This window comes from Schistocerca piceifrons, chromosome 3, assembly GCF_021461385.2.
Source record: "Schistocerca piceifrons isolate TAMUIC-IGC-003096 chromosome 3, iqSchPice1.1, whole genome shotgun sequence".
Lineage (NCBI taxonomy): Eukaryota > Metazoa > Arthropoda > Insecta > Orthoptera > Acrididae > Schistocerca > Schistocerca piceifrons.
The window spans coordinates 131439611-131467241 of record NC_060140.1 but is presented as its reverse complement, the minus strand read 5'-3'; the positions used below and the strand labels follow the sequence as shown (position 1 = coordinate 131467241).

General features: G+C 44.6%; 1 protein-coding gene across 1 annotated transcript in view; it reads right to left on the bottom strand.

Moving 5' to 3' along the window:
* Nucleotides 1–1664: 1664 nt before the first annotated feature.
* LOC124788462 (toll-like receptor 2) overlaps nucleotides 1665–27631 on the bottom strand; it is a 149651-nt gene continuing 123684 nt past the window's right edge. The window contains exon 5 of the mRNA XM_047255732.1: nucleotides 1665–2024. Within this exon, the coding sequence (XP_047111688.1) occupies nucleotides 1665–2024 (360 nt within the window). The remainder of the gene's footprint in view (nucleotides 2025–27631) is intronic.

Genomic DNA, 27631 nt, shown 5'->3' with positions numbered 1-27631 from the left:
TCAATTTTTCCGGAATTCTGACTCCCAGGATAGTACTTCAGATTCCTCGGTCCTACGTTCCCATCGGAGGCCGGCGTATTTCATTCTGTCGCTCTTCACCTGATTTACTTCAGACTCTGCGGACCGTGAATTCAGCGTGAAGTTGCTATAGTCACGAACATGCATATTTTGACGTCTGTTGACTGCTCTACCGTAGCTTTGCGCGGCTTTCTCGCATGTTTCACTGAAAACGGGACGACGGACATTTATCAACAGGCGTACAAGCTCTCCGTCTGCTTCCCAGTACACCAGCATGTGGTCAACCACCCACTCAGTGTCACTCATCTTAAGGCAGCTGGAGGCCGCGCCCCGTTACCGCTTTCTCAGAGCTTGAGCCGCCCTAAGCTGCCTATTGTCGCTTCCCTTCGACGCTCCCCCGCCGGCCACGGTCAGTTCTTCCCTGGGATAAACTAGCCTCCAGTAAATCAACGCGTTTCCACAAAGTTTTCATGTAGTGTGAATTACTTTAAAACTGTGGTGTCACCGCCAGACACCACACTTGCTAGGTGGTAGCCTTTAAATCGGCCGCGGTCCGTTAGTATACGTCGGACCCGCGTGTCGCCACTGTCAGTGATTGCAGACCGAGCGCCACCACACGGCAGGTCTAGGGAGACTTACTAGCACTCGCCCCAGTTGTACAGCCGACGTTAATAGCAATGGTTCACTGACAAATACGCTCTCATTTGCAGAGACGATAGTTAGCATAGCCTTCAACTATGTCATTTGCTGCGACCTAGCAAGGCGCCATTACCAGTTTATATTCAGTGTAATTATGTCTAAACAAGAGCGATGTTCTCCAATTGTGGATTAAAGTTAAGTATTCCAAGATCTACGTTCTTTTCTTTATAGGATAATTACTTTACCTTGTTCCAGACCCTACGCCAATCTGCGTGAGCTTAACGCGTGCCTTTCGGCTACCTCCGAGTGGCTTGGCTGTCTTGCCACGCCACTACAAAACCATCACCCGGCATTAATTATTCCAATACGTCCTCAGTATACCCTCTACAAGATGCATTGTGCCTTGTCAGTCATTTTTGTTCAGCCCTACTGTTCACTCAACGTGAGTTAGGTGATCTTTAATGACTTCATGTAAGGGGCATAGTTCTTGCCATCTTACAACTTCTTGGCCATTGTCAAGTGATATGACTGCCAGGGCGCACCAACAGCCCACTGGCAGTCATACCTCCTTTACAAGCAATCTGATGGCAGAACACGACATGGCCTCACTCGTTTCTGTAGTGCTTTCGTTGCCAGCACATTAGCCGTTACGACAGTGTTGGTTGAAGGTCTAGTGCTCTACCGACTGGGCTATCCGGTCCCTCAGCCGAGCGTTGTAGTACATGCTGCATGGTGTGCGAGTGATTCGCGTGTCGTAATTCCTGGCTTATGGCTCCAGTGACGACTTCACCGACTTCCCGATAATGGCCAAGAAGTGCTTGGCCGAAAGCTCGTGTAGTTTTAAGCAACTGACGCGGTTGGAAACCAGAGAACATTTTATTTACTGATGTATATCGCGAACGATTATGGTGCCAAGGCGCTACAGTGAGGAACATTTTTCTTAATTTATTTCGGATCTGCTAACGTAGCCTATATTGCCAAATGCAAGGCCGCTACGGGCTGGCTACTCACGCGTCGTCGGCGTCGTCGGCGGCGGAGCGCCTCCCGTGCAGCTGGTGCAGCTGGTGGTCGCGGTGCTGCTGCTGGCGGCGGCGCTGGCTGGCGGCGCGCTGCAGCTGGCGGGCCCGCTGCCGCTGCTGGTGCAGGCTCGGGCTGAGCGCGTCGCGCAGCTTGCCCCAGGCCGCCGCCTCGTCCGCCTCGGCCGCGGGCCGCGCCGGCCACTCCAGGTAGGTGCGCGTCTCCATGAAGTCGCGCAGGTGGCGCGGCAGCCGCCGCCGCTCCAGCCGCTCCAGCTCCAGCAGCAGCAGGAAGTCGCTGCCGTCCTCCCACACCTGGTGCTTCGCCATGTCCAGCTCCCACTGGCACCACTGCAACGTACCGTCACTGCGTGGCGTACAACGAGTTTTGGCGCTGTCCCTAAATACGTAATTGCATATAGCAAACTGTACTTGTGTAAAGATGTCATTGCCGGAATTAAGTTAACAGTCAAAAGCGATAAATGCTAGACAGGGCACTGTTTAGTCATATTTTCCCTTAGGTTAAGAGTCAAAGGAGAGGGGACTGTGGGCTTTGTCTGTTTAGTCATTTTTCCCGTACCTTGGCAAAATGAGCGGTCTCAGGCCTTCTCTCATATCAGGTAGGACCGATTGCTTTCACGACGTACACATGATAATCAGTGAAACCACTGCAGAGTGACTTAACTCCAGAGTACAGCTCCTATTCAGGTTCCTGGTCAGCTGGGCATAGAGAAATAGTATTCTAGCTAGACTGCGCAACAATATTAGACTACCTCCCTCGCATATCTTGTGTAATGGTGATGAAAGTAATATGGGACCCCAGCAAGTACAGGGCACTGTGTTATTCCCCCCCCTCCCCCCTCCCCCCCCCCCCCCCCCGCTCCACGTGAGAATGTGATAGGACAGTGTATAACAAATATTGGCACGAAACACGTTCCGCCATGAACTACACAGCGAGGCAAGTGAGAGCGACTTAGAAATCTCTGGTGTAAGCAAAATTTTTACTGGGGTGGTCGACTGAAAGTAATCTCTAATGTAAGAGTTGAACTTTTATATAAGAACGTAATAGCTCCGCTGCTTTTTACGATTTACATAAACGATCTGGTCGATAGTATTGACAGCGGCATTAGACTGTTAGCCGATGATACTATAGCCTACAGGAAAGTAGTATCACATGAAAGTTGTGAATAAATCAATGAGGATTTACAGAAAATAAATGCGTGGTGTAATGACTGGCAGTTATCTCTCAATATTAGTAAGTGTAACCTACTGCGTATAACAAAGCGAAAGTCCCCATTAATGTAAGAGTACAAAATAAATGCCGTCTTTGAAAGCGGTAACATCCGTCAAGTATCTGGGTATGACTATTCGAAATTATGTCGAATAGAACGATCGGATTACACAAGTAACGGTTAAGGCGAACTCTAGATTGCAATTTATAAGCAGAATCGTGAAGCGATGCAGTCCTTCAACAAAGGAAATTGCTTAGAATACGTTAGTTCGTCCAGTCTTAGAGTATTGTTCGTCTGTATGAGACCTTTACCAGTTGGGTCTGATTCAAGAGATTAAGAAGGTCCAAAGAAGACCGGCAGGACTCGTGACTGGTACATTTAGCCACTGCGAGAGCGTTACAAATCTCATAGAAAGTTTCAAGTGGGGCACTGCAAGACGACGCGCTAAACAGAAGGGGCTGCTCACTAAATTCCAAAATCCGATCTTCGCCAGGGATCTAGAGCATATATTATTACCACCAACTTTCATATCGCGCAATGATCACTGTTCAAGGATAAGGGAAATCAGAGCTCACACTGAGGCGTTCAGAGAGTCGTTTATCCCTCGCGCAATCCGTGAGTGGAACAGACGGGGGGGGGGGGGGGGGGGGGGACAGCACGCATAGTGCCCTCCGCCACAGATTGCAAATTGCTTGGTGGCTAGCGGAGAATACATGTAGATGTAGGCAATATCGAGAGGCTCCCCATATCGCCGATTACTCTAGGCCACTGGTTCCCAACCTTTCATAGACCTGAGTACAATCAGGCATTAGATAGTATCATCCCCCCCCCCTCTTGTCACTTGTCATCTGTTGCCCACCCCTCTGTTACCCAGAGTATCACCAATTTTAGCACCTAACTAAAGTGTAGAATGAAACACTTTTCTTGCAACACTTTTATTTTTAAAATGATGAAAGATGAATCATATTGAGCCATGTTGCGGTTTGCATTGATGCCATTGGTAGGTTGGCATTGTGTAATAGGGATAGAGCCGTCTCGATTTCTTCTCGTGTTTACTGGCACCACTACCTTTGCTAGCACTGTCTGTCCACAAGTGGCAGCAGCAGCGGTTATCGATATCTAGTACTGTGGTACTATCTTTGGAAGGACGTCAAGTGTTTTCCAGGTCAGAGTGTGTGGTGGAGTTCCGTTGGGAGAGGGCAGCGGTGAGGTCCGGTAGCACGAGGACATGCTGGGACCGCTGGTGGCACGCGGGCATTGCCAGATCGGGGGCTGCAGTTGCGACGGCCGCAACCTCGTGGTCCACCGGACCCAGGATGTTTGAGTGAACATTAAACCAGTAGTGGAACCTCCACTATTTTGACATCAGGCTGTTTACTCGCACATTGCTACTCGCAGGGTCCTCGAGATGGAGAGCAACGAGTGGATTGTTTGGACTTACAAGGGGAGGCCGCCAATTGTGAAATTCAGATTCAATTCATACTGCGCATGATAAAAGCTCATGGCCAGAGGTGTAATGTGGCAAAGCACCAAGATGCACTTCTCAGCCGTTGTCGAGAAAATCGACAGTTTCAATAAACCATTGCGGTGAAATACTCTCAACGATTATTAATTATCGACAGCGTCGTGGCGCAGCGGTAAGCGCTCGGGTTCGTAATCCGAAGGTCGCCGGATCGAATCTCGCGCCATGCAATTTTTTTTTTTTTAGTATTTGTTTTTTGTTATTCAAATGTGTCTACACACACACACACACACACACACACACACACACATATATATATATATATATATATATATATATATAATTCCAGGCAATCAGTTGCAACAATTATGCATATAATAAGTTGTTGAAGGTCGTTTGTCGTGGAAAAACTGGCGACTTCGAACATCATTATGTTTTCCGCAAACAAAGTTGTATTTCACAAATGTTATTAATTGTCTTCATAATGTTAACCACGTATAGTTAACGGAAGACGCAGAAACGATATTCCGAAACGAATACGTATAGCGTAAGTCAAACGTTCGAATTAGAATAGAAACCCCACGAACACAAATTTGCTGTGGCAGGTATGAAATATAAGCTCCGTTACTCGCTCGTTATACTTGAAGGACAGATGTTGAATGGGCCGAAACGAGCCGCCGCATAAAAGCGTAGTTGCCTGCTAACTTCGAAAGAAGGTAGATGCGGTCCCTAGCGCAACTTATAACATCGTCGAGAAAATCAGTGCGGACGTGAGAGCTTTGGTACACCCTGTTAAACAAACGGAAAAATGGAGGCGGTACAATTGAAGAGCGATCCGCCTTCACCAAAATGCATAAGCAATTCATTAATAGTTTATATATATATATATATATATATATATATATATATATATATTTGAATTACAAAAAACTAATAATAAAAAAAATGTTGCATGCCGCGAGATTCGATCCGGCGACCGACCTTCCGATTACAAACCCGAGCGCTTACCGCTGCGCCACGACGCTGTATAAAACTGTTAACCGTAGAGAGCATTTCACCGCAACGGTTTCTTTTAACTGTCGATTTTCTCGACAACGGCTGAGAAGTGCATCTTGGTGCTTTGCCACAATACACCTCTGGCCATGAGCTTTTATTATGCGCAGTATGAATCGAATCTGACTTTCACAATTGGTGGCCTCCCCTTGTTAGTGAGATTAGATTAGTTAGCAGTCTCCGCTTATTGTTATTAATCATTGAATTCCTTGTGCGTGTCGGTAAAGTTCAACCAGCAGTATTTTTCTGCCTAGAGGGCGCCAACGCCCCAGTTACCTGCTCTGGAGGTCAACGTGTTTCCGTGGAGTGTACCTTTGCTCGCCTTGCCACTGCTGTCTGGTTAGGCGTGTATTTCGACAGCCTCCTTCATTTTGGTCCGGATATGTTGTTTCTTTTGGACTACATTGGTCGTAGTGGTACCTTCTGCTTCTGGATGTTCTAAACACCGGATTCTGAAGACGCAGTGCCGTCAGTCAGTTCTGCCTTCCTTGGTTATTACATTGTTGTATTGGTTATCCAACGTTAGGTACATTTTGCAGGAGTGTTGGTCTGCGTTTAAACTGTCACTAGTTTGAGCTGCCGTCCGGTTAAGTGAACACAGCTCTTGGCTGCCTGTCTCAACAGTTACGAAGTCGAGCGACTTTCCCAGGCCGATCCTTGGAGCACTGTTTGTGACCCATTTCTCTCTTGGTTTGATCAGACTGTGATGATTGTTTGATTGTTTTTAATATATATATATATATATATATATATATATATATATATATATATATATATAATTATTACTATTGGGGCCTTCAGCTGACAAATAATTTGAATTTCTGGTCAATAAAGCTTTCATCCGTGAGAGCAACTTGCTTAAGAATTTTTTATTAGACATTGCGTCTTAATAGTCAAATTTGATAGCTGTTACTTATTGTTAACCTCATTTGCAGTTGTTTCCAAATAAAGTGTACGTGATTTTAAAAGAAAGAAAAATCGAGCAACCAACGGTAACTGAGCAAGGCCCCGCCCACACCGAACCCTGCCTTTCCCTAAGTCCCACGTCTCACATACTTAGTTTGCGTGTATGAGTGGGTGTCAGAATAAACGACGAAGGAATTGGCGGTGCATCGCAAGTGCTGTCCACAACTCAATCTCAGAAATGAAAGCTAAGTATACACAGCGAGGCTACACTTGGTGCCAAGCATACTTCCCCTGCATTACTCCTCTCCATTGCGGCATCTGCTTGACCTGTACACCGCAACCCCATTTGAAACCAAAGACTTTCACATGTGGGCGCTATACTTACTCTATGTAAATCACTTCATTGCTCCACTCCTTAAGTCTGAACTGGCAGCAATGGCGCGACTTCAGGTTGTTAACCCTTTGCGTCTAACTGTTCTAATAATAATAACCATAATAATAATAATACCAAAGCTGTGTACATCCCTATAATAACCCTTATGAAATTACTGCTGCGTCATGCTGTCAATGAATTCATTTATCTCTTTTGAAGGGAGTAATGAAGCAATTTCTGAAGTACTGCAGGTGCTCTGCACCGTCTAAGGCGCTGCTTCCCGATCGGCACGAATTCTCCCGGCAAATTAGTGCCGAGGTCCGGTGTGCCGGCCAGCCTGTGGATGGTTTTTAAGGCGGTTTTCCATCTGCCTCGGTGAATGCGGGCTGGTTCCCCTTATTCCACCTGAGTGACACTATGTCGGCGATTGCTGTGCAACCACTGTCTCCGCGTACGCGTACACCTAATTACTCTACACGTAAGCCGGCAAGAGTGGCCGAGCGGTTCTAGGCGCTTCAGTCTGGAATCGCGCGACGCTACGGTCGCAGGTTCGAATCCTGCCTCGGGCATGGATGTGTGTGATGTCCTTAGGTTAGTTAGATTTAAGTAGTTCTAAGTTCTAGGGGACTTATGACCTCAGCAGTTGAGTCCCATAGTGCTCAGAGCCATTTGAACCATTTGAACTCTACACGTAATCATTGGGGTTATACTCGTCTGATATGCGACGTTCCCCGGGGGGGCTCCCGGGGGGGGGGGGGGGGGCGAACGAACCACACAATAAACCTGAGTTCGGTGTGGGCGGCGGTGTAGTGGGTGGCCTGTTGTGGGGTTGTGAACCACTGAGGGCTACGGCGGAACGACGCCTCTCCGTCGTTTCTAGGTCCCCGGTTCAATACACACGATACACACACACTCCAGCTACTACCTACGACTTGGAGAACATATTTTCTTGACATATTTAGCATTTGTTACGTATATGTCTCAGTTTTATCATCAGCGATGTACGGGACAATACGCAACGTATGTATGTAGTGAGTGGGTGGACTATGTGATGAACCTATAAGCTCCACCACATCAATGCTTCTAATTGAGAAAAAGTAATTATTGATAACTTGTATCATCAGTATTAGATTCCTACAAAATTGTGATAATAACAATTATCTTTTGAAAATAACTTAGTTTAGTAACTGAAACAGAACCGAATCGTTTAGTTTCTACCCCTCATAAAATTTCATTTTACCCCTCAGGGGTTAACCACCCCCAGGTTGAGAACCACTGCTCTAGGCTGAAGCAAAAATACTCGCTGCTGCATTTAGATGTATTGAATGTGAAATTTTATGTTGTAGAACAATTTATACTAATTCTACAAATCCGAATGTAACTCTTCCTGTTACCTTTTCACGACTAAACCGCTGAACCAATTTTGATAAAATTTGGTACGCAGATAGCTTAATTCTTGAGGAAGAATACATGGTACTTTATAAAATAAAATAAAATAAAAAATAATAATAAACATGAAAAATCGCGGCTCATAAGAAGTATGTTAGTAGGATGCCAATGACGGTTGCATGAAGGTTGGCAGTTCTTGGTGTTTATTAAGTGGCAGTGCGAATACACTGTTCAATCATACAAGCAGTTCTTGAAATTTTAAAAAGAACCGCGAAACCATCTGGCGAAGCTGGACAATTTTTGTGGCGCATTGTTGTGGAGATACGTAATAATATCCGACGGTAAGGGCGAGAACAGTATTTGAAATTGTTAGAACCTGCTGCGCAAAGTTATGTCTGGTTTAGCTCATCTTTCTGAAAGGGGTGGAGCTGCGAAAGTTACTCGAACTCAACAAATCTCGGAGCAATCTTACATCTGGCAGACCTTAGATGTAGAACGTCAGAAGGCCTCAAGAGCTAAAAAAACATTAGAACAGTTACAAGCCCGTCGGATTTTAGACGCTGAGCATGACACGTCTTTTATACGTTCTCAGACAGTAGAAGATTTACAACGTCGGTGCCGTTTAAAGGGTTTTACGACAAGCAGAGAGACGTTATGCCTGTACACGTATAGTGTTGGAGGCTTTCAGTGAGGCTGTATTCCATTATGGTCCATTAATTGGTTTCGTTAATCATCGATTAGTCATCTTAGGAAGAATGGATTAGAAATGTAGGCCATGTAACTCGTTGAAATGAGATAAAAAACGTTTGGTATGTGTCACTCTGGTGGCAAAACCTTACTTCAATTACTAGATGACTGGACTGACGTATCACTGAAGAAACTACTCACTTGCTAATTTTGCTAACGCTTGTTGCAGACTTTGAATATACAGCATTAATGACATGGGCCTTGTGACTAGATTTTTTTGAGCTGAATTCTTACCTTGGTTCCGCCGGCCGCTGCGACCGAGCGGTTCTAGGCGCTTCAGACTGGAAGAGCGCTGCTGCTACGGTCGCAGGTTCGAATCCTGCCTCGGGCATGGATGTGTGTGGTGTCCTTAGTTAAGTTAGCTATAAGTAGTTCTATTCTAGGGGACTGATGACCTCAGAAGTTGAGTCCCATAGTGCTCAGAGCCATTTGAACCATTTTGAACCATTACATATAAACATATTCGGTTTCGATTCCCGGCCGGATTGGGGATTTTATCTGCCCTCAGGCTGGGTGTTTGTGTTTTCCTCTTCACTTCATCATCATTCCCATCTTTCGTGACAGTGGATAGATCGGAATGCGAAAAAAAATTGGACTCTGAAAAAATTGACGCTTTGTACGGTCGCTGATGACCGCGCAGTTGAGCTCCCAACAAACCAAACATCATCATCATACAAACATACTCATAAATTATTAGCTTGCTTACTTTACATCACTTATCATAACAAAACTACTGATTTGCGAGCTTAGGCACAGATAACAGCTCGTGTAAACTTAAAGGTACAGTTGTCAAGACTTAGAATTACTTAAACGTAACTAACCTAAGGACATCACAGACATCCATGCCGGAGGTATGCGTCCGTAGCTGCCGCGTGGTTCCGGACTGAAGCGCCTAGAACCGCTCGACCACAGCGGCCGGCTGCCTTACTACACATAGTTCCATTAGAGACGGTGTGCCGTTCCATTCCTCCGGTCTTTGAACTCACTAAACACTGATTTTAAGTTGACGTAACGGAACGGAATGGAACTGAACGTCAAAGCCTTCCATAGTCCATTACAAATGGCATCACTGACACTGGCCGACAACGGAACGGAACGGGACGGAACTGAAAGTCAGAACATTCTACAGGGCATCCAGAATGGCGGCATTCACACAGGCCACAAGAGAACGGAAAGGGGACAGAACTGAAAGACAAAATATTCCACAGTGCATTTTAAATGGAAGCACTGGCCGACAACGGAACGGAATGGGACAGAACTGAGCGTGAAAACACTCCACAGTGCACTCCAAATGGTAGCATTCACGGTGGCCAACAATGGAACGGAACTGAACTTCAAAAAATTCCACTTTAAAAGTGTCAGCATTCGTACTGGCCGAAAACAGAACGGAACTGGAGGGAATGGAACGTCAAAATATTCCACATTGCATTTCAAATGGAAGCATTCACATTGGCCGCTAACAGAACGGAACGGGTCGCAATGGAACTAAATGACAAAACATTGCACAGCGCTTTCCAAATGGCAGAATCCACACTGGTCGATAACGGAATGGAACGGGACGGAATTGCACGTTCCATTCACTGTTGTTCCACACAATTGGTCAGATATTTGAAAGCAGAAAATAGTTTAAGTTTGAGGAGATTCGAAGTAGAGTACTGTGACCATCGGTTCAGAGAACACAGGTTGGTTGACTGGCCCTCCCACACGTATCGCTATCACTTGTGTGTGGGTCTACTCAGTACGCACATCTTGTGCTACTGCTGCACTGTCGGTTTCCGTTCCCAAATTGCAAACAATTATATCATTGTAAGACGGGAGGTACATACACTTCCACAGAACAGCGAGCACCAATATGGGAGCCGCTGTAATCTAAAATGCTGCAACAAAAACTGAGGACGGCTTTGTTACCTTTAGCCCGTTCAGTATTATAATTTTATTGAATGTCCCGATGCAGCAACACGTCATCTCGAGTTTCACAATCACTGATGATGCTCTGTTTAGTAGTGAAGAACTTCGGAATGTACCCCTCCAAACTTGCTTCGTCTAAAATAGTTCAAATGGCTCTGAGCACTATGCGACTTAACTTCTGAGGTCATCAGTCGGCTACAACTTAGAACGAATTAAACCTAACTAACCTAAGGACATCACACACATCCATGCCCGAGGCAGGATTCGAACCTGCGGCTTCGTCTAAGAATGAGTGTTGAACGAAGGCGTTGACAGTTAATCCTAACACAGTCTTAATTTTCCTGCCATTGTAATATTAATTATATACCTGAACAATGGCTCGCAGTCCCGCCTAATGATTTGTCTATTGCCGTAGAGTGGAGCCTGGCTATGTATCTGTCTCTGCTTTCAACAAATAAGATGAAAGACCCTCTGTCGATAGTTGCTTATATGTTAGCAGTGCATCTTACATGCTGGTGGGTGGCGTCGACACGTAGCACTTTCTCCATTTTTTCTCGTTGAACGTGGTTCATCGTCTTTTTCCTCGTCCGCCAGGTCCCGTTGGCGTTTCTGCGAGGGCTGTAGGCCTCTTTCTGTAGTTGCATCTACTAGTGGAACGTTGTTGGAGTGCGTCTGCGTTGCAGTACGCGATGATTGGGTCGCTATCACTTTACTGATGAATACATGAAATGCTTTAGTATGCAGTGGGACACTGTGGGGCTGGTTTTGTGAAGTTTATGGAGCGGAGGGGCTCCAGTCGCCATGATATATACTTCAACAATTCGGCAGAGCCTATGTGTGTGTGTGTGTGTGTGTGTGTGTGTGTGTGTGTGTGTGAATTCCTAAGGGGCCAAACTGCTGAGGTCATCGGTCCCTAACGTACACACTAGTTAAACTAACTTCAACTAACTTATGCTAAGAACAACACACCCACCCATACCCGAGGGAGGACTCAGAACCTCATGCGGGAGGGACCGCGCAATCCGTGACATGGCGCCTCGAACCAGGCGGCCACTCCGCGCGGCAATCCAGAGCCTATGGAAGTAGAACAAATACCGGAACGAACTATCACAGTATACAATGCTCGAGCACTAGCTGGGTAGGAACCGCCGATGTTGTCTCTTCTGCTTCCCGGAGCGAACTGGACTGACTGTTGTTCGAATGCACAGTAATAACGTTCTGTTATCCAGGCACATTTGCCACCTATTTCAAATGGCCTTGCTACCCTCTTCGATCTCTGAGCTTCTTTTTTAGTATGTCTGTGGGTCTTTATGAAAATATAGTGGGTCTTTATGAAAATATAGATATTTAATTGAGTCTGTGGTCGACTCTTATTTAAACAACGCTGTATTACCTCTTCTGTCCTTACTATATTCCCTGTGACTGTGAAGATAGGGTCAAATGACGCCTGCTCTGGGTGACAAATCAGATACTTTAGACACGATCAGGGCAGCAAGTAGTATAGTGGGTATTCGCTTCCAAGTCATGCAGCTGGGAATATGGTTTCTCCCATATTTTCACATTGATACATCAATCCCCCGTTTTACTAATCTATCTCCCCCCATGAACCATAGACCTTGCCGTTGGTGGGGAGGCTTGCGTGCCTCTGCGATACAGATAGCCGTACCGTAGGTGCAACCTCAACGGAGGGGTATCTGTTGAGAAGCCAGACAAACGTATGGTTCCTGAAGAGGGGCAGCAGCCTTTTCAGTAGTTGCATGGGCAACAGTCTGGATGTTTGACTGATCTGGCCTTGTAACACCAACCAAAACGGCCTTGCTGTGTTGGTACTGCGAACGGCTGAAAGCTAGGGGAAACTACGGCCGTAATTTTTCCCGAGGCCATGCAGCTTTACTGTATGGATAAATGATGATGGCGTCCTCTTGGGTAAAATATTCCGGAGGTTAAATAGTCCCCCATTCGGATCTCCGGGCAGGGACTACTCAGGAGGACGTCGTTATCAGGAGAAAGAAAACTGGCGTTCTACGGATCGGAGGGTGGAATGTCAGATCCCTTAATCGGGCAAGTAGGTTAGAAAATTTAAAAAGGGAAATGGATAGGTTAAAGTTGGATATAGTAGCAATTAGTGAAGTTCGGTGGCAGGAGGAACAAGAGTTTTGGTCAGGTGAATACGGGGTTATAAATACAAAATCAAATACGGGTAATGCAGGAGTAGGTTTAATAATGAATAAAACAATAGGAATGCAGGTAAGCTACTACAAACAGCACAGCGAACGCATTGTTGTGGCCAAGATAGACACGAAGCGCACGCCTACGACAGTAGTACAAGTCTATATGCCAATAGCTCTGCAGATGATGAAGATATTGAAGAAATGTATGATGAAATAAAAGAAATTATTCAGATAGTGAAGGAAGATGAAAATTTAATAGTCATGGGTGACTGGAATTCGGTAGTAGGAAAAGGGAGAGAAGGAAACGTAGTAGGTGAATATGGATTGGGGGTAAGAAATGAAAGAGGAAGCCGCCTGGTGGAATTTTGCACAGAGCACAACTTAATCATAGCTAACACGTGGTTCAAGAATCATAAAAGAAGGTTGTATAGATGGAAGAATCCTGGAGATACAAAAAAGTATCAGATAGATTATATAATGGTAAGACAGAGATTTAGGAACCAGGTTTTAAATTGTAAGACATTTCCAGGGGCAGATGTGGACTCTGACCACGATCTATTGGTTATGAGCTGTAGATTAAAACTGAAGAAACTGCAAAAAGGTGGGAATTTAGGGAGATGGGACCTGGATAAACTGACTAAACCAGAGGTTGTAGAGAGTTTCAGGGAGAGCATAAGGAAACAATTGAAATGAATGGGGGAAAAATACAGTAGAAGAAGAATGGGTAGCTTTGAGGAATGAAGTAGTGAAGGCAGCAGAGGATCAAGTAGGTGAAAAGACGGGGGCTAGTAGAAATCCTTGGGTTACAGAAGAAATATTGAATTTAATTGACGAAAGGAGTAAATATAAAAATGGAGTAAATGAAGCAGGCAAAAAGGAATACAAATGTCTCAAAAATGAGATCCACAGGAAGTGCAAAATGGCTAAGCAGGGATGGCTAGAGGACAAATGTAAGGATGTAGAGGCTTCTCTCACTAGGGGCAAGATAGATATTGCCTACATGAAAATTAAAGAGACCTTTGGAGAAAAGAGAACGACTTGTATGAATATCAAGAGCTCAGATGGGAACCCAGTTCTAAGCAGAGAAGGGAAAGCAGAAAGGTGGAAGGAGTATATAGAGGGTCTATACAAGGGCGATGTACTTGAGGGCAATGTTATAGAAATGGAAGAGGATGTAGATGAAGATGAAATGGGAGAGTTTGATAGAGCGCTGAAAGACCTAAGTCGAAACAAGGGCCCGGGAGTAGACAACATTCCATCAGAACTACTGAAAGCCTCGGGAGAGCCAGTCCTGACAAAACTCTACCATCTGGTGAGCAAAATGTATGAGACAAGCGAAATACCCTCAGACTTCAAGAAGAATATAATAATTCCAATCCCAAAGAAAGCAGGCGTTGACAGATCTGAAAATTACCGAACTATCAGTTTAATAAGTCACAGCTGCAAAACACTAACGCGAATTCTTTACAGACGAATGGAAAAACTGGTAGAAGCCGACCTTGGGGAAGATCAGTTTGGATTCCGTAGAAATATGGGAACACGTGAGGCAATACTGACCTTACGACTTATTTTAGAAGCTAGATTAAGAAAAGGCAAACCTACGTTTCTAGCATTTGTAGACTTAGAAAAAGCTTTTGACAATGTTGACTGGAATACTCTCTTTCATATTCTGAAGGTGGCAGGGGTAAAATACAGGGAGCGAAAGGCTATTTACAATTTGTACAGAAACCAGATGGCAGTTATAAGAGTCGAGGGACATGAAAGGGAAGCAGTGGTTGGGAAGGGAGTGAGACAGTGTTGTAGCCTGTCCCCGATGTTATTCAATGTCTATATTGAGCAAGCAGTAAAGGAAACAAAAGAAAAATTCGGAGTAGGTTTTAAAGTCCATGGAGAAGAAATAAAAACTTTGAAGTTCGCCGATGATATTGTAATTCCGTCAGAGACAGCAAAGGACTTGGAAGAGCAGTTGAACGGAATGGACAGTGTCTTGAATGGAGGATATAAGATGAACATCAACAAAAGCAAAACGAGGATAATGGAATGTAGTCGAATTGAGTCGGGTGATGCTGAGGGAATTAGATTAGAAAATGAGACACTTAAAGTAATTAAGGAGTTTTGTTATTTGGGGAGCAAAATAACCGATGATGGTCGAAGCAGAGAGGATATAAAATGTAGACTGGAAATGGCAAGGAAAGCGTTTCTGAAGAAGAGAAATTTGTTAACATCGAGTATTGATTTAAGTGTCAGGAAGTCGTTTCTGAAAGTATTTGTATGGAGTGTAGCCATGTATGGAAGTGAAACATGGACGATAAATAGTTTGGACAAGAAGAGAATAGAAGCTTTCGAAATGTGGTGGTACAGAAGAATGCTGAAGATTATATGGGTAGATCATATAACTAATGAGGAGGTATTGAACAGAATTGGAGAGAAGAGAAGTTTGTGGCACAACTTGACTAGAAGAAGGGATCGGTTGGTAGGACATGTTCTGAGGCATCGAGGGATCACCAATTTAGTATTGTAGGGCAGCGTGAAGGGTAAACATCGTAGAGGGAGACCAAGAGATGAATACACTAAGCATATTCAGAAGGATGTAGGTTGCAGCAGGTACTGAGAGATGAAAAAGCTTGCACAGGATAGAGTAGCATGGAGAGCTGCATCAAACCAGTCTCAGGACTGAAGACCACAACAACAACAACAACAACATCAAGAATGGTAATGTGTTGCACTCTTGATGTTTCCATATTTATCCAAGCCCCTGTAGCAGTGTTAGAGCAGCATCAGAAATTCGCTGCGATGTGTCCAGTATGTTCTTTTCTTTACTGGCAGAACTTGTGCGCTACAATAACAGAAGGCGAAGAAGCTTTATTCTCATGATTCACCATTTACAACATTGCAGCTGCTGCGGTACGGTACAGAGAATTATGGTTTTCCTCAGAGGGATGAAATTTTCACAGTTATTGTTTCATTGTTTTAGGAGACTACCAGCTGGGACTGCTGACATCATTGGTGGTCTGTGTTGACCCTCCATGTTCTGTTGGAGAGCGGTGGTCTGCTGGCGCTGGGATGTCGGTGGCACGTTGCGAGCAACGCCGCTGGGGATTCGGACGTCGGCAGTGAGGCCAATGCAGTGTGGACGCAGTGGCTGGCCCGTGGCCTGGAGCAATGAGGTCGTCCCGGCACAGCACAGAGCAGGGGGCAGGCGAGTCAACTGGACGCTGATGGCCGTTACGCAACCCCCAGCCGCTGCTCGCCGCCGGGGCTGAAAGTCCAGCTGTGACAGTTTTCCTTGTACTGAGTGTGCTTCAGTCAGAAACAGCCTAACGTAAAAGCCGCTATCTTATCAAAATTAAAAAATTGCGGCTCTTTCCCGAAGTATTACTACCGGCACATCAGTGTAACCCTAGAAAACGAGGGTCGTGCCTAAACGCAGTCTTTACTATTCAGCACATATTAGAAATGAATAGCAGTATGGGAGATAAGCAAAAGAATTTAACCGGTTCTGGCTCACTTTTCCCAAGAAAGCTCACTTACTCGTAACACTGAAGATTTAATATTGAACGGTGAATATAAACGTCTACGTTAATGTTGATAATAAACGTCCAACGTTTATGTTCAACGTTTATGTTCAAAGTTCGATATTAAATGTTCAGTGTTATGAGTGAGTGAGCTTTCTTGGGAAAAGTGAACCAGAACCGGTAAAATCCTTCTACTCAGACAACTGCGGGAAGTATCGCATAATCAAGTTAACGTCTCATGCGTTCAAGCTGCTGACAAGAAAAATATGCAGTTGAATGTACAAGAAAATTTAGGATTTGTAGATGACGATTAGTTTGGCTTTAGGAAGACAGACGCACCAGAGAGGCAGTTGTGAAGTTCCTATTGATAATGGAAGCGAGATAAGGAAAATCAAAGCTCAAGAGCGGGGGTAAAATTCAGGTTAAAAGTATTAATGATAAGATTCGATGATGGCGTTACTCTCCTCACTGAAAGTGCAGAAGAATTATTGCCGGACGCCCTGAACTGCGTGAAGAGTCGAATGAGTACACAATGTGGATTGAGAGTAAATCTAAGAAAGACGAAAACAATACGGAGCAGCAGAAATGAGATTAACGATAAACTTAACATCAAAAATTGAGGACCACGAAGTACACGACGTTAAGGAACCCTGCTACCTTAGAAGCAACATAATATATGCGAGACAAACTAAGAAGGACGTAAAAAGCTACTACCAGAGGCGAAGAGGGCATTCCTCGACGAGAGTAGTCTGATAGCATCAAAAATCAGCCTTAATTTGAGGAAGAAATTTCTGAGAATGTACGTTTAGAGCAGAGCACTGTATGATAGTAAATCACGGACTGTTGGTACAACAAAAAAGAAGAAAATAGAAACTTTTGAGGATTAGTGCTATAGAAAGATGTTGAAAATTAGGTGAACTGATAAGGATGTTCTCCACAGAATCGGCGTGGGTAGGAATATGTGGAAAATACTGACAAGGAGAAGTGACAGGACGATAGGACATGTGTTAAGACATCAGGAAAGCTGTAGACGGTAAAATCTGGACGCAGAGATTGGAATACATCCGAAAAATAATTGAGGACGTAGGGTGCAGTCGCTATTCTGAGAAGAAGAGGTTGGAACAAGGCAGGAATTCTCGGCGGGCCTCATGAAATCAGTCAGTAGACTGACGACTAAAAAAAATGTATTGTTGCCCGGGAGACACCAAGAGGTGCGTTCAGTAACCTAACCTGCACAAACTGCTCCCTTTGCTCGCAGTGGGCGAGATATGTGTATTAAGTGCAAGTGGTTGTAATGTGTGTCTCTATAGTTTGTTGTCGTGCTGTAAGACAATGACAGAAGGGAAAGGGTGTAACCTGGTGCCGGCGCATTAGCTCCTCCTCGCGAGCCCGCATCTCGTGGTCGTGCGGTAGCGTTCTCGCTTCCCACGCCCGGGTTCCCGGGTTCGATTCCCGGCGGGGTCAGGGATTTTCTCTGCCTCGTGATGGCTGGGTGTTGTGTGCTGTCCTTAGGTTAGTTAGGTTTAAGTAGTTCTAAGTTCTAGGGGACTGATGACCTAAGATGTTAAGTCCCATAGTGCTCAGAGCCATTTGAACCATCCTCCTCGCGAACAGCACCAATGACGCTACGAGGCTCTATGTCCCCAATCTGCGCAAGGATAATCATGCCCTAAGTCGATGAGACACTGCGGAAATGAAACTGGCGCAAAGTGTGAGTCTGGCGGAGAAACTTTCTGCTGCCAGGAGGATTCGAACCGTCTACCTACTTGTCGTAAGACAGGAGACAGGCGTGCGTTGGCGACATGGGCTACGGAGGCGAATGCGCATGTTACGAGAGGACTTCACCAAGTAACGTACACATTATTATGTCAGGCCAAATAACTTTACTGAATCCTGCACAAAAAAGTGACACAGATGTATCACACTGTTTTTCAACATACTTGGTTGGTTGATCTAGGGGAGGGGACCAAACAGCGAGGTCATCTGTCCCGTCCAATTAGGGATGGAGACGAGAAAGGAAGTCGGCCGTGCCCTTTCAGAGGAGCCATCTAGGCATTCGCCTGAAGCGATTTAGGGAAATCACGGAAAACCTAAACCAGGATTGCCGGACGTGGGTTTGAACCGTCGTCCTAACTAATGCGAGTCCAGTGTGCTAACCAGTGCGCCACCTCGCTCGGTTTCAACATACACCACATGTCACTGTAAACGATCATGGTAACGCTCTATCAATCGTCCAGTGTCTCGACGATAGAAATCCACTCCTTGGTCACGAAGCCATTGGTGAACAGCTAGGTGAATCCCTGGCACCACATGAAGGAAAGTGGGACGGCAACCGGACACGTAGTACTTGGATATTGATAACAAAACCAGCGGCCGCATTTGAATCTACAGTAGTTTATTCTTTTTAAGACATGCTACCAGTTTCGACACTACATGGTGCCATCTTCAGGCCTCTGCATTTGGAAATATACACAACACGATAAAAGAGTATGAGAGCACAGACAGCATAAAACATAGTTTATGACTAAAAGATATAAATCACATCATAAAATTAGATAATAAAATCTGGTGTTGTTATCCATACAAAACAAAATTAGGGCCTCTATCTTATATTGTACTTTTTTTATAATGGACGTAATGGACTTGAGGGGAACCCATACGTACAAATAATCACACCAGCAAAGCTATCGGAGTCACATATTTTCCTAACAGCCGCCGTCAAATATACCGACAGGTTTAAAAGTAGCATTCATGATATCTGTCTACAAACTACTGCCGAGTAACATCTCATGTGACATTTGTCAGTACGTCCATTATAAAAAAAAAAATGCAATATAATTTACATGCTCTAATTTTGTTTTGTATGAGCAACAATAACATATATTTATTATGTAATTTATGAAGTGATTTATCTCTTTTTAGTCATAAACCATGATTTATGTTACATATGCTCCATGCTCTTCTATCATTTTGTGTATGTGTACAGATGCAGGGGTCTGAAATGACGCCATGTGATGTCGAAACTGGTAGCATGTATTAAAAGGAATGAACGATGGTAGATTCAAATACAGCCGCTGGTTTTGTTACCATTATTTAGGTAGCTGTGTGAACGTCCTCAGTCTTTAAAAAGCTGCGATTGCTGCGAATGAGTCCCTCGATTTCCTGGAGATTGATGTCTGTCCTCGATATCGATGGCCTTGCTCCCTGATCAATATCATCTACTGCTTGAGCGGCCTTGCCACCATTTCACTACGACTGAACGCGACGTTTCATTTGGTCCATACACCGCCAGGATATCTCGGTAAATTTGTGCGAAATTTAGGCTTTTTGCCCTTTAAGAATTGTACTGTCCTTCGGACTTCAACTTTGGAGAACGTTTCCAGTTGCCGCGCCTTTTCACTCCCACACTGTGATGCACCAGTTAACCGCCCAACAGCAGAATAGTGTCTGCGGAAAAGCCACAATATGTACCCTCTTCTGAGAATGCGCCACTCTTTTAGCGTAATGGTCTTTGAGTGGGACGACCTGAGTAACTTACTTTCTCAAGTCCCTTCACATACAAGGAATTTTAAAAAAAGTACTCAGTGTTCTGAGAGGTGGCAATATGGACCAAAAGAAGAAAAAAAGTCTACTAACAGTTGGCTCTAAAATGCATACCTTAAGAGCTACGAGCACTTGTTCATCTTCGTTACTGTCAAACATGTCTCTTCTATTGCATGGTCTTTTCTATTACGTACGACCTACGGAATGAAGTGAACATATGAATAAACAAACGAGAACCGATTATTCTGTTACTGTGAAACAGCAGAGCTTCTAATATCACCTGCTTCCCATTACATACGATATGCACTTGTGAATCATCTCTAAAGGTATCATCCAGTCGTTGTCTACTCTTCGTTAAGGCATGGTTCTCTCCGACGTCTTAGGGAATTACGCACTCTGTAAAAAGTCGAGGCTGGTCACGGATAAGTTGGCAGACTTGATGATACGTTCCTGCATTAATGGGGCTTGCCTACACCAAAGATATCAAGCGTCCTCACAACTAAATATCCAACAGATTAATATCGGAAGAATGAGCTGGCCAACGTGCTGGATCTCCCCGACCAATTAATTCCCCATTACATGTCTGTGTGAGTTGCCCTCGGACATTTCGAAGAAAATGGGCTGGTGTTCCATCATGTATGAATCACATCTCCAGCCGTTGTTAGAGTGGCACCTCCTGTAGGAGGACAGGCGAGTAGTGTGATAGGAACTGACGATACTTTTCACCCATCACTCTGTTTGGTTGTGCGTAACGTCCTATTAGACTAACGCAAATACTTCCGCGCCATACATTACTTGATAACCGACGCTGATGCCTGATACCTGCGTATGGATCTCATCAACCCATATTTATTCGTTATGAAAATTTACAATCCCGCTTTGGGTGATAGGAGCCTCGTCTGTAAACAATGCCTTTGTTGTGAAAAGTGAATCTGCACCACATTTTTGTAACAGCCATTGCCAAAACTACACCCTGGCAGGATGTTCTTCTGGCCGAAGGTCCTGAACACTCTTCATGTCATATGAGTACAGCAACTGCTCTTGCAGGGTTGCCCAGACTGGAGGATGTCTAACCCCTGGTAAATGCTGAAATTCTACGTAAATTAGGTCCAGTGTCCTCTTCCACCAGTTCCAACGCTCGCTGCTACACAGTAGGAAAACGAATGGTGCGAGGTTTGCCACGACCGCCCTTGTTGTAGTCTGCTACTCGCTGGAAAAGCTGGCTGAATAACTGTGAAGATCATATCCTGCGATGGACTTGTTCTCAGCACTTCTGGTAAATGAAGAAATGACAGATGTCGTTTCTGGCGTTCCCAAAGTCGTGTTTTAGTCCTTCTGCTGTTCCTTATCTATATAAACGATTTAGTAGACAGCCTGAGCAGACTTCTTACGTTGTTTGCAGATGATTCTTGCGTTTATCCTCTAGTCAAGTCATCAGAAGATGAAAAACAATTACAAAACAATTTAGATAAGATATCTGTATGGTGCGAAAACTGGAAATCGACCTTAAATAATGAAAAGTGTGACGTCATTCACATGAGTGCTAAAAGGAATCCGCTAAAAGGAATTCGTTAAACTTCGGTTAAATCTAAAGGCCATAAATTCATCTAAACGCCCAGGAATTACAATTACTAACAACTTAAATCGGAAAAAAACACACAGAAAATGTCATGGGGAAGGGAAACCAAAGACTGCGTTTTATTGGCAGAACACTTAGAAAATGTAACAAATCTACTGAAGAGACTGTATACACTACACTTGTTCGTCCTCTTTTGGAGTACTGCTGCGCATTCTGTGATCCTCTCAAAGCCTGTGATCCAGCTGGGCCGGCCAGCGATGGGCGGCTGGGTAAGTCAGCATTGACAGGGGGTGCTGAACGCTGTCTTCCCGAAGGTGTGGCGCTGTCCGCTCTTTCCATTGCCTGGTGGGCAGCGTCTTCTTGATGCTGTTTCGCGGAGCTGCGCATTTCCGTGTGCAGTCGATGCTTTAGGACTGCACATCCTCCGTCACCATCCAATGTGAGGAGAAATATGAAAAGTCCGGAGTGGGAGCCTACAGACCAAATTCCAATTGCTGTCTCCAAGAAAATATGGTGATTCCCTCGAAGCCAATCCTATAGAAACCAGTACGGCACAAATTTATCCTAGGCTCCTCTGTCATGGTGTTTCACAATTCCTATTACAGGCTCCTAGGGGCTGTAGACAGAATTTAGTAGATAATAATTTTTCTTTCGTGGGAGACCACAGTCGTGTAGAACTTTTTTAAAGGAATTTCCATTTGAAGTGACGAATGCAGATTACAGAAATATACTGGCTGTTAAATATGCATGCTATGTGTTAATAGTTTTTCACTCTATACAATGGCGGCCATGCTGTGTATCCTCGATATGCACTCATATTCTGTAATAAAATAATTGGTCTATAAGACCAAAGATATACAGTAATACGACAACTGTTATATAAGACCATATTTTTTTCCCACTATGACATGTGACAGAGAGCTCAGACATGTTTAACATTTCAACACGCACTTGAGAATGACTAAAAAGCTGAAATCATGATTGTGTAAAAGAAATGAACAATTAACAGTCAAATAACGGAAATTTCTTACAAATAATTGGTAGATGATGTTTCTCATAAGGAACCAATGTCCGGAAATGTATCTTTTGGATATAAATTACGTCTGGACATCTGATCACTTTCAGATCTTCGATTTGCTCTACATGAGACCAGGGCATGGGAAATACTTCCAGTACTCGTCCTTGGATTTTCTTCCACGTGAGAAAAGATGTCTTCTTCACAGTGGAGAGTGAGGCGTGTCTGTGGATCACTATAATGAACCCTCCTAGTCGGAAAAGTTTTTATAGTCGGACGAAACTGGTTACTGATGTCATGTTCGTACTGTGAAGCGGGAGGTCTGAAAGTGATCCAGTTTTCAAACTTATTTCATATTCAAACAGTACGTTTCTGGACGTGATTTCCCTATCACAACACCATCCGCTGAGAGTCCGCCACGACACTTAGAAGTCCGTAACAGGCAACACCATGTACGAGGGCCGTTCAGAAAGTAACCTCCGGTTGATTTAAAAAAATACACCAAGTTAAATAAAAATATTTTAATATATACATCTTAGAACTACATCTTTGCACTTTTTTTCTACATGGTCTCCATAGCGATTGAGGCACTTATCGTATCTCTTCACAAGCTTTGAAATTCCTTCTGCATAAAAATCACCCGCTTGTGCCTGGAGCCAGCCTGTGACCGCATCTTTGAGCTCTTCGTCGTCATCAAACCGCTGTGACCCGAGCCATTTCTTCAAATGCATGGGCTGTAAGGTGGATGGTTGATAACGTCCCACTTGAAGGACTCAAGAAGGGCCGTTGTTCTGCGAGCAGAGTGAGGACGGGCGTTATCGTGCAAAAAGAACGATATCGGAAGTCAGCATACCACGGCGTTTGTTCTGTATAGCCCGTCGTAACTTTTTTATTGTTTCACAGTACACGTCTTGATTAATGGTCATACCACGTTCCATGAATTCAACCAACAACACCCCTTTGGCATCCCAAAACACCGTTGCCATCAGTTTTCTGGCAGAAAAATCTTGCGAGGCTTTTCTTGGTTTGGTAGGCGAATTTGAATGTGCCCACATCTTTGATTGTTCTTTTGTCTCAGGGTTCACGTACTTAATCCAGGTTTCGCCACCGGTCACGATTCTGTTTAACAATGGTTCTCCTTCGTCCTCATAACGTGACAGAAAGTCTAATGCAGAGGCCATTCTTTGAGTTTTGTGGTGGTCGGTAAGAATTTTGGGCACCCATCGTGCACAGAACGTACGGTAACCCAATCTTGCTGTCACTATCTCGTACAAGAGAGTCTTAGAAATCTGTGGAAAACCAGTAGACAACTCCGACATTGAGAAACGTCGATTTTCACGAACTTTTGCATCAACTGTCTGAACGAGTTCGTCAGTCACCAATGATGGTCTACCACTCCTCTCTTCATCATGAACGTTTTCTCGTCCACTTTTAAATAAACGTACCCATTCACGGACAACTCCTTCACTCATAACTCTTGGTCCGTACACGGCACAAAGCTCACGATGAATAGCTGCTGCAGAATATCCTTTGGCTGTAAAAAACCTTATGACAGCACGCACTTCACATTTGGAGGGGTTTTCTATTGCAGCACACATTTCAAACTGCCACAAAAACTAAACTAGCGCAGGTACGACGTTCACTCGACCACGGCTTGATGCCGACTGACCTGTTGAGTGCGTGAACGCACAGATGGCGTCGCTAATCCCCCCACAACCCGCACTGTGACCAATCGGAGGTTACTTTCTGAACCGCCCTCGTAGATACATCGCAGAAACCTCAGTTCCGAAAACCGAGCGAGGCGGCACTTGGCCAACACACTGGACTCGCATTCGTGAGGAGGACGGTCAGATTCCCATCCAGATCAAGGCTTTCGGAGATAGTTCCAAACAAATGCACGGCCCATTTCCTTCCCCCTTTCATCGTAGTCCGAGCTTGTGCTCCGTGTCTAATGACCGCGATGTCGATGGAACATTAAACTCTAATTTTCCTTCCTCTTTTTATTTCCAAAATCATTCTCTTTAGAGAAACATTGATAATGACATGCGCAGGCGAGTATGTGGCGGTGGTCGTGGGTGGCTGAGGAAGGTGACGAGGTGTGGGTAGGGGGAAGGGGAGGCTGAGTATTTGTCTGCCTTCTTCAGTGCCAACAAAAGGTGGAGAGATGGTTATTCTTTTGGGACGTCTGTTGTAGTAGTCAATACGGCAGCTTTTTGGATGTACAAACTGCGATACTAACAGCTTGTGAACAGTATAATGATACATTGCTACCACGCCATTGACGTCTCTATTTACATTTTTCTTTCTTTTGAAATACAAAGGACCGCACAGAGCAGCCTTAAAAGAGCGGTTGGCTCGAGTGTTTCGGAGTTGTATACATGGTGTGACGATACCGTTACTATATTGTTCCTATTTTTGCATTCCTAGCTGCTTCTATCATTCTGCCCGCATCTCGTGGTCGTGCGGTAGCGTTCTCGCTTCCCACGCCCGGGTTCCCAGGTTCGATTCCCGGGGGGGTCAAGGATTTTCTCTGCCTCGTGATGGCTGGGTGCTGTGTGCTGTCCTTAGGTTAGTTAGGTTTAAGTAGTTCTAAGTTCTAGGGGACTGATGACCGTAGATGTTAAGTCCCATAGTGCTCATAGCCATTTGAACCATTTTTATATCATTCTTTGACACTCTGTACATCGATAACGCTGATTTACTTGTTCTCTACCGATCGACATATTGAACAATATGGCAGTCTATTCTATTTCACCTGCTTGTCAACATGTCCTGCGTCACAATGTTTCTTGTCACCTACCGTGCGACGATTGTCTCATGAATCAGTGACTGTTACAACTTTCAATCTGTATACTAGAATGACTTCGGTTGAATAAGTGGATGCTCTACCACTTTTAGTACAGAACGCTTATATATTTAAACTTTTATCGAGCATTGTGACTAGTGCTGAAGGTAGTGCAGTAATGACAAAAATCACAAGATATACGAAAATTATCATCTTTACGCCACCAAAATACAATACTCTTCATATGACTCAACTTGCAATTATACACTGAACTGTCTAAAGTTAACAACTGAACTGATACTTGATTACTTCCGGCCAACCCACTTCGACTACACTGCGTGCTACTATCAGTACCTCTGGCGACTATTGCAACAAGATTGATATCATCACAACTTTGAACCGAACTTCCTACATCTTCGTAAACTCTCATGGTTACTCGGTTTCACAAAACGATACCCTCTTATTATAACTAAAGTGCGCGTCATTTATGTTGGCGGCCGAGTTTAGGTTCGTTCTGCGCATCTGACGTCACAAAACACAGTCAGCCAATGAACAGAGAACGACGTTGCCACATCTCGACAGCAGTGTAGAGCATGGACGAGAGTCTTCAGTTTTAGAAACGTTCAGTCATAAATAAAGTAATAGAACAAAAGCAATGCCTTGATAGCAGACATTCTTTTATAGAAAGTTTGGAAAAAGCATTCTTTATACCAATTGCTTCATATTTTATTAATTAATTAAACCAAACAAGCAATAAGACTCCTAATTCAGGTGATAGCAAGGAAAGGTGTTTGTATCACTCTCACGAACCGCTTTTTCGCAATAAAGAACAGCGGTAATTGTTTATTTCCTATTGTACTTCGACGAAGTGTGAGTAATTCATAGTCACACCAACAGTGTTTGTCAGTATTTTGCGTGACGTGTTACAGTCCTCATGGCGTTTTGTAGTCAAACGAGGTGCGTTAGCGTACGGTTAAGGCGTTGGGCCTCTACGCGAAAGGTTATGAGTTCAAACCTTCTGCGGTGCTTAATATTTTCATTATTTAAAAACAATATCGAAGTGCCTTACTTCACGAGTTATATTCGTTTGAATGCAATTTTTTGAAATTTCTAGTGCTTTGTCTCTTCATTAACCCTTTCGCTGCTGCAGACACGTGCTCGCCGTATTCCGCGCTGTGCGCGATTTTGTCATCACTGCACTGCTCGCCTGTGCAGACACATGGTGTTCCCTCTGCTTTGACAAAAACTATTTGGCCCAAAAATTTGATTTTTACACGTTTTCTTGACTGATACCTTCCCCCGATAAATGACTTAATTTTATTTCGATGTTCAACGCAGTTATTATGCAGCATTAAATGCAGTAAACCATTGCACAAAAATTTGAAGAGTGCAGGCGAGCAGTGCAGTGACAAAATCGCGCACAGCGCGGAATGCAGGGAGCACGTCTTTGTAGCAGCGAAAGGGTTAATGCGGCCGTGGTGGCTTTACTTCATGAACCGCGCTCCCTCCTAAACGTAAGTTTGCGAACTATGCTATACTATGACGCTGCTTCTATTGGCGCGTGCGTCGTGTGCAACTGGCAACGCAGCAATCTCCCGCGTCTGGGCGGGCATGCGCGAGCCGCCAAGATAAAAGGATTGAACTGTAGATTGTAATTATTTTCAATTTATGTAACACCGTATCGTCTTTTTTTGCCTATATAAGGGCAGTGTACTGGCGGGGCTGTCATTTACACCCAGGTGATTCGTGTGAAGCGGTTACCGACGTGATTACAGCTGCACGACAGGAAATAGCACACTTTGAACGCGGAAAGGTAGTTGTAGCTAGACGCAGAGAACAATCCGTTTCGGAAATCGTTAAGGAATTCAACATTCTGAGATACCCTGTGCCACGAGTGTCCCAAACAATACCGAATATCAGGCATCGCCTCTCACCACGGACAACGCAGGGTCCGACGGCCTTCAATTAAGGGCCGAGAGCAGCGGCGTCAGCGTAGAGTTGTCAGTACTAACAGACAAGCAACAGTGCGGGAAATAACCACAGAAATCAATGTTGGACGTATGACAGACGTATCCGCTAGGACAGTGAAGCGAAATATGGTGTTAATGGGCTGTGGCTGCGGACGAGCGACGCGAGTGCCTGTGCTAAAAGCACGACATCTGCAGCAGTTCCTCTCCTGGGCCAATGACCATACCGGATGGACGCCAGACGACTGGAAAACCGTGGCCCGGCCAGATGGGTCCCGATTTAAGTTTGTAACAGCTGGTAGTGGGGCTCGTG